The sequence below is a fragment of the Phoca vitulina genome, unplaced genomic scaffold, assembly GCF_004348235.1.
Source record: "Phoca vitulina isolate PV1807 unplaced genomic scaffold, GSC_HSeal_1.0 scaffold94, whole genome shotgun sequence".
In the NCBI taxonomy this organism is placed as follows: Eukaryota; Metazoa; Chordata; class Mammalia; order Carnivora; family Phocidae; genus Phoca; species Phoca vitulina.
In genome coordinates, this window is record NW_022589797.1 from 2,650,088 (window position 1) to 2,658,436 (window position 8,349).

Sequence of the window (8,349 nt, forward strand, 5' to 3'; positions counted from 1 at the left end):
AGGATTTTTCCAGGCCCTAGCTCCTCGCCCAACTGGCTTCCTCTGGGCTTACCTGTGACAAACTTTTCCCAAATCTTTGCACATAGCACCCAGTTGAGCTCTAAGTTTGTGACCCAAAGGACACTGTGGTCCAGGAAAAAGGCAAGAGGAGAGACATCTGAAGATGGGATGTCAGGAGCCAGGATTCCTGGGTCCCCAGGAGATGGGGAGTAAATGAATTAGCTTCCTTCTCCTTTTTGTCAAGAGCATCCACCAATCAGTACTCAATGATGAACCTCCTGGGGCACCCCCCCCCCCCACAGGCTGTGAAGCAGCCACAGACGCAGAACACCGAGGCTGGGCCCTGGAAGTTTCCCTAAGTGGCTGGAGAGCATAACTCACACTTGAATGGCCCTCCAGGTTTCTGTGCAATCTGAAGCCATTTTAACCAACCTCTAGAGCCTCGGTTTCTTCTTCTTTATTTATTTATTTAGAGAGCTGGGGAGGGGCAGAGGGAGAGGGAGAGAGAGAATCTTAAGCAGGCTCCACTCATCTCATTGGGATCTCTTAAGCACAGATCCCAATGCAGGGCTCCTTCCCATGACCCTAAGATCATGACCTGAGCCGAAGTCAAATGTCGGATGCTTAACCAACTGAGCCACCCAGGCGCCCGTTTCTTCATCTTTTCAATGGAATTTCTAGGATTCATTGAGATGTGCCCGTAAAGCACTTATGCAAAAATTGGCAAATAGTAAGTGCTCAATAAATGGTAACTCCTATCAACTCTTACTTTAGACAAGGGACACTAAACACGAAACAAAGAGAAGCTCTGCCTAGAACGTGTGTTGTCCAATGTGGTAGCTACTGCCCTCATGTGGCTTCTTAAATTTAATTGTAAAATTAATTAAAATGAAATAAAGCTTAAAAGACAGTTCTTCAGGCACACTGGCCACATTTCAAGTGTTAAATGCCATGTGTGACCAGTGGCTGACCTACTGGACAGGGCAGATTGTGGTTGCAGAAAGTTCTGGTGGACCAAGATGGAGGAGTGTGCGCTGCCTGAGATGGCTTGGGGAGGGATAAAGCAGCCTGTAAGGCCTGAGTAATCTGGCCCAGAGGAGGAGCAGTATAAGGGCGTGAAGGGCTGGCAGCAGCATTTCACAGCCTAGATGGGGGAGGAGGCACACCATACCCAGTGAGCACTCACTGTATGCTGGGACAGGGCCAAAGGGAAGAGTGCCCTTGTCCGGCCAAATTCCAGCAAACCGGCCCCTAGCTTGCGATCTGGTTTCTAGTCAGGCTTCTGCCAGTCTCGTTAATCACAAAGGCAAGATGAACAAACTGAAGCACTGAGAGAGGAGGGTATTGGCAGGAGATTAGTAACCAAGACTCGACTGGAACCTGGTGTTCTGCATCCAGACACCTAGAATCTCCTACCCGGTATTGTCCTACCTTTCAACAGCATCGCCCAGCCCTGGTCCATATACCACCAAGGATGGGGAGCCAGCTGAAATATGTATCTCTGAAGCTGCCGCCCAGTGGTTCTAGGTCAAGCAGTGTTTCCCCTTCCCCCACTGATACCAAAAAAGAGATGTTCAAGAAGTGGGGGTCGGGGGACTAGAATGGTAGGAGCCATGAGAAAGAGCTGGATTTGGGAAGATAGGGGGAGGTGGGGGAACTGGGCTGGAAGCTACCTCTCCCCTATTCTGGCCCCTTCCAGACTTGTCCAGCGCCCCATCCTCTCGTGCATTCCAAATTTATGTCTCTCTGCACATCTGGGTGGGGGGACTATCCCTACTCCAAGGGAACTTCCAGCACCTTGTATGGCCAGGATTTCTCATTTGTCTCCCCTGTACCCCTGGGCTGGTTGGTGGGGACTGATTTGTGGGAATGGGGAACTCCTCCAGAGGTAATGGAGAGGATCAGAGTGGCCACTGCAGGAAATCTGGGACTGGGGCCTAATGTCCCCATTCTGTGACCCTGTGTACCCTGAGAGTCTGCCTTAGTCTCCCTTCTAATACCATATGAATCAGCTAAACCCTAGCCAAGCCCTCTAAGCCCAAGATGTGAGTTTTCTGAGGGTCTTTGCCCTGTTCCCCAAGATTCGGGTAAAGTGTCTCTCACCCTGGTTGGCTCCAGAGCAAGTCTTCTGCTGGTTTCTGGTTGCTTCTCCCCTCCTCAGGTCCAAGGCTAATGGTGACCTCTCCATCGCTTTATCGGTTCTAGCCTGGACCACTGCAATGGTCTAACTTTTTCAACTCTTGGACCCTTCAATCTAATCCACACAGCAGCTAAGGAAACCTTTCTGAAATTCAATCAAATCACTTAGGAAAATATCCAAGCTCTGATGTTCAAGGCCTCTAATATCTGAACACTTCTCCTACCTCTGTTTCTGTTTTACTCACACACACACACACACATACTTATGAGTATATTTTGAAAAGCATTTGAAGAAATACTACCTTCTGTTCTGGGAACAGTTGCACAGCCCATCCCTGCAAGGCGAGGCCTGCCTGGACTCAGCCTTAAAGAAAACCACAGTGGCAACTGGGTGATTTCCTTTCCTGCCATTGTCCAACTCAGTGGGACTTCTGCTGACACCCTCCCTTCTCTGGCACACACCCCAGCTCCCAAGGAACAACCTGGTTTTTATCTTAAGGCTAGTCATTTACTTCATCATGACCAAGGATCTTTCCAGCAGCTTGAGGGGAAGGGAGAATCCTTTTTTTTTTTTTAATGCACTTTACCATTTTAATGGATTATACAGGAAAACAGAAGCTGACCTCTTTTTTATATTGAAATATAATTGATATAACATTATATTAGTTTCAGGTATACAATGTAATGATGGGCTATTTCTACGTATTGCAAAGTGATCACCATAGTAAGCCCAGTTAACATCCGTCACCCTACGTAGTTACCAAAAAATATTTTTCTTGCAATGAGAACATTCAAGATCTACTCTCCTACCTACTTTCAAATATACAATAGTTTTATTAACAATAGTCACCATGATGTATGTTACATCCCCATGACATTAATTTTATAATTGGAAATTTGTACCTTTTGACTCCTTCACCCATTAGGGGATGGGAGAATTCATGACCTTAAGCTGGGGTTGGGCTTGGGTGAGGAATGGGAAAAGACAGAAGAGGGGGTCCTGTCCCTGGGAGTCCCCGGTCTGAAGAACAGGAAGAGACTGCCTCTGTACTCTGTATCTTTATGCTGTTTTTCCCTCCCTAGCCCCCTTTTCCCTCCTCAGGGAGTCCAGTTGAGGACTTCCTATTACACAATCCTGAGCAGGAGGTGGATTGAGAGGGAAAGGGAAGGGGAGGAGAGGGGGAGGGGGAAGGGAAGGAAAAGGGGGGGGGGGGGGGGGGGAAGGGAAGGGAAGGGGGTAGGGGTGGAGAAAGGCACAGCCAATTTCGCTGCGCACCTATAGCACAGCCTCTAGGGGGCAGCAGCGGGGCTGGCACAGCCCTCCTCTAGAAAAGAAGGGACAGGTTGGGCCAACAATCTGGACCAATGGAGATGTAAGCCTCTGCTCCCCAAACATGGGGGCCCCACTTGTGCAGGTCTCATACCTGCACAAGTATTTCAATTGAAACTCTACCATCGAAGCTACCATTATAACTTCATTCCTTTGGGTCTTCAATTCAGCAAAGAAGTGCATACTGTGGGCGTGTAAGGTATTGTGTCTGAGAGTCAAGAGGGCATTTTAGTTTTCCAGAGCCCACCCTGGGGGGGATAAGTCTGGTAAATGCTTCTTCACCCTGGGGTGGTGAAGGCGGCACTGGGGGAAACAGGTGGAGTTTCAAGAGGAGCCTCTTTAGGTGTAGGTGGGGAAACAGGACAGTATTTATAGGATGGGTAGTTAGTTATTAGGGAAGGCTTCTGGGAGGACATGCTCTGGAGCTTGGAGGGCCTCAGATTGAAGGGGAAATTGCGGTCTCAGTCCCACATTTCTGGACGAGCTGGCCAGAAGCAAAGTGGTGATGATGACAAAGCCTACTCACCTGTCACGTCCGTCTCAGGTTCACTCTCTCCCACCTCATCCACCTCCTGTAACATGCCCTGGTCCCACCCTGCCATGAATTCTTCCTTCAGAGAGTAGATGAATACAATTTATGGGGGTCCCCTCGCCAAAGTACCTGTGTTTTGTTTTTTTTTTAAAGATTGTATTTATTTATTTGACAGAGAGAGACACAGCGAGAGAGAGAGCACAAGCAGGGGGAGTGGGAGAGGGAGAAGCAGGCTTCCCGCTGAGCAGGGAGCCCGACGTGGGGCTCGATCCCAGGACCCTGGGATCATGACCTGAGCCGAAGGCAGACGCTTAACGACTGAGCCACCCAGGCGCCCCAAGTACCTGTGTTTTAATGGAAAACTCTGTAAGGCCCAAAGGAATGACTCCAAAGCCATACATGGTATTCTAAAGCAGAGTCTTCCCTTGGGCACTTCATCCTCAAAGCACCCCACATATAGGCAACTGCCAGGGCCATCTACCTTCTTTTTTTTTTTTTAAGATTCTATTTATTTATTTGACAGAGAGAGAGAGAGCCAGAGAGCACAAGTGCGGGGCTGGAGAGGAAGCAGACTCCCCACTGAGCAGGGAGCCTGATGAGGAGCTCTATCCCAAGACCCTGGGATCATGACCTGAGCCGAAGGCAGACGCTTAAAAGACTGAGCCACCCAACTGCCCCACCATCTACCTTCTTAAGCCTCAATTTCCCCAGCTATAAAAATGAGCAGCAAAATCAGGTCATTTTCTAGGTCCCTTCCAACTCTGACGTATAAGGTTTTAGCATTTTGAGCTTCAACAGCCTCCCATGCTGAGAGCACAGGGCTGGCCAGCCCTTGTTAGGAGGCAGCTAGTCTGTGGTTTGGCACCACTGCCCAGCCGGCATTTATTAAATCAGTGGGATGTGGTCCCTGCTGGCCTGGAAAGAGAACATTAAGCTCCAAAAACTTCCTGCAGTAGGCCTCCTTCAGAGAGCACTGCTCAGAGGGGTGAGGAACAAAACCATTCAGGTCCTTGGCGGTGCTCCAAGATCCTGTTCGCTAGTATTTTTGCCCTGTCTGCACGGAGAACCAGTGACTGAAAACATCTGGAAGCCTGCTAAAGACTTGGGTGACTTCTCTCTCTTTCCTTCAGGGGTGGCTGTTCTCGACCTTGGTAATCCAAGTTGACCTTTGCCAACGCCCCTTCGCATCCAACCTTCTGCACTTCACTGGGCAACAACCCTCTAATAAAATCCACATGAATCCATCTGCTAACAGCTCCTGGAAGGGCTGGAGGATCTAACACCTGCCCCGCATTCCTTGAGCCCTAGTAGCAAGGGGGAACAGGGCTGAGACCCAACTCCCGCGCCTCTGGGTCTTACAGTTGAATTGGAGAGAAAGGAAGTAGGTAGGAAGAGAGAAATGTCGATGAGAGCTTGCTAAGGGTGCAGAAGGCAGCTGCAGGCAAGGAGGGCACAGGTGGAGTAATGGGGCTGCTGGGTAGCCTAGCAGAGTCCCCCAGGCCTGGGCATGCCTCTTGCCAGTGACCTCAGCCATGCTGACCAGGTCCCTGGTGACTCATGGGGTCCATGTGTCACAGGCCTGGTGGTCCAGAGTTGTCTGTCCCTTGTCTCCCTCTTGTGACCTGGGATACGTCACAAATTCCCTGGGTCTCTATTTTAGGAAGTATCAACTGAGCACCCACAACATGTGCCTGGTGCCAGGGAGAGGGTGCATCAGTGAGTAGAACACACCCAATTCCTATGCTCTGGCCCCACTGGCTTGTATATCCTGTCCGACTACAGGTCCCAGTCTCGGGTACACTGGCGGGCTGGGGTCAGAGTGTTTGCAGTTCCTGAGGCAGGAGAACGACCCTGGCAGTGTCTGCTCTCTCCTCTCCCAATTCCTCCCTCAGCTTCTCTGGGGCATAGTGTGTGGTCACAAGATTCTCTCTGGCTAAGGTCAGAGCTCCATTTCACTTTAGCTTTCTCCGCACCAAGGGCAAGAGTCCAAGAAATAAAGACAACAGGTTAGATGGACAGATAAACTGCCTGAAGTTTATTTATAAAATACAAGGACGAACTTACTGCGCCTAGACTTTTTTCTTTTTTTAAACTCCTCATTTGCCTTCCTTTTCACCCAGCTGAGACGTTTGTTTGCTCTCCTCTGAAGTTCTCAGCTGATTTTACTAACCGATCTGCTCTTTGGTACGATGAGCCAAAGACCCACACAACCTTCCCCGGGCTGACACTGTTCATCTCAGAAGGCCCTCAAGGATCCCACTGAGGTAAATGACTCTGCTCTGGTCAGCTCAGGATGCCGAGGAGCAGAGAAACTGGTGTCCTTTTTGGAGCGCGGCCTGCATCTCCTTGAACTGAGCCAACTGGCAGGCCTCGTCCAGCCCCAGCCAGCGGTAGGCCTGGTGCTCTTGGGAGAGGCGGATCTCCACATCGTAGTCCTTCACCTCGGCCAGCCAGTAGATGACTGTTTTAGGCTTCTTCCTGGCCACATAATTGAGCTCCATTCTGAACCCCTCAATGACGGTCAGCTGGCCGGCTGCTATGCCGGCTTCCTCCTGAGTCTCCCGCAAGGCCGTTTCCAAGTCATTTTCTCCTGGTTCCACATGGCCTGGTTAGGAAAAAAAGAGGAAAGGGAGCAAGAGAGAATCTTCAGCAAAGGTGGAATTTTCAGGTCTGACGATTAAAGATGGGGGTCTTTGGCGGCTTTTCTAGATGTTGCTAGGCTCAAGGGGGCCTAGAGATTGGCCATATCCTAACTATGCCTAGGAATGGGGCGCAGAGCGGTAGCGTCTGGGCAATTCCTCCTCCCCACCCCATCTTCTCTGCAGAGAGTTAAACAGACCATGTGTTTGGCAAGTCTGGTCTAGAAGACGGCTCTTCAGTGGTGAGAGAGATGGCCTCCCTCAGACCTCTGCTTTATCCTTTGGAGCCCTCCTCATCCCATGTTCTCAGGGAGCCCTTTCCCTTGGAGACCTTAAATCGATTTTCTGAAGGAGGGGCAGTCCCTTCTTGGCAGACAGGAGCTGGCTGAGGAGGGAGCACTTTGCCTACAATCTACAGTGAGGACTTAACACTGTCTTAGTTGGTCCCTGAAGTCCCAGGGCCAACAGGCTCCAAGCCCTGCACTGCAGCCCCAGCAGCTGTTTCCAAGTAGCTATCAAGGCTTTTCCATGTTGTTTTCATCTTTCTAACGGAGCAAGGCCAGATTCCAGTTTCACAGGGAAATTCCTGATGGGAACTTAGACTAAGGACAAGCTGAGAGCCAGTTCTAAGAAAATTTGTTGGCAAGACCCAAACCCAAGGAGACAGCTGCCAAGAAACTGTTGTAGGAGAGCTTGAAGCTCTGCAGGCTGGGAGCAGCCCTCAGTCTTGCCTCCAGGCCTTCCCTGCAAATTCTCTGGCTGCCTGGAGGGGCCAAGAAGGACAGGGAGGAGTCTGGCAGCCTCTGTCAACACAGGGCTCCAGCGAGTTGCTGGGGGCCTCCTGGTTCAGGAGCTCCTAGGGAGCAGGAATTGTTAGCTGTTCCCTTCTTGGTTCCGAGACAGGGCTATATCCTAGCTCTCCTCCTTCCCTGGGGTTCTCACAGCAGTGCCCTGAGTCAGAGAGGTTGCTGCACAGCTCCCACAGAGTCAGGACTTAAAAATCCAACCTAGCTCATGGCTTCTGGAGAATTTTCTCTGTATAGCACCTCATGTAGCCGTGTACACAAAACCAGGTAGGTACTGCATGGGGGGGGCGGGGAGAGAGGGGTGCTGGTAGTGAGAGAGGTGAGCTGATCCTCACGCCCCATCCGCACTCAGAAGTGTGGGGAATCCCTGAACATGCCCTTCCCGACAGCATCTGTGCTCCATCTTCCCATCAGTGTTAACAGGACAACCTCTCCCTAGGCCCAAGCAACAAAATTTGGAGAGGTCCTTTGAAATCTTTCAGTGAGAGGTACTATGCAATGACTTTGGCAATCAGGAGACAAGTGTGAATATTCCTATTCATAGTATTTGTGACACTTCTGTCCCTTTCTTTCACCTTATTTCTCCTTAGTGAAATGCAAATGTGCAAAGTTCATTTCCTGTTCCCCTTTCCTTATTTTCCTCCAACCCTGGATCCTTGTTCACTCCTCTCCCACGGCACTCCCCTTTAAAGTCTTTGCTCCATTCTGTCTAGGGACTGCTCACACAGGGCTCCTGACCTGTAACCCAGTAATGACTAGACCCCAAGGTCCCCAATTCCCAGCACAGTGCCTTTTCTCCATTTACCACAGAGGCTGGTGCTCCAGTGAATCTCACACACACACACACACACACACACACACACACACACACGCTGCTTCTGCCCTGGGATTCAATCACACACA

General features: G+C 50.4%; 1 protein-coding gene across 1 annotated transcript in view; it reads right to left on the minus strand.

The window, feature by feature from the left end:
• Window positions 1-6,008: 6,008 nt before the first annotated feature.
• The window catches only part of NUDT2 (nudix hydrolase 2), a 12,233-nt gene continuing 9,892 nt past the window's right edge, over window positions 6,009-8,349 (minus strand). The window contains exon 3 of the mRNA XM_032396919.1: window positions 6,009-6,606. Within this exon, the coding sequence (XP_032252810.1) occupies window positions 6,290-6,606 (317 nt within the window). The 3' untranslated portion in view covers window positions 6,009-6,289. The remainder of the gene's footprint in view (window positions 6,607-8,349) is intronic.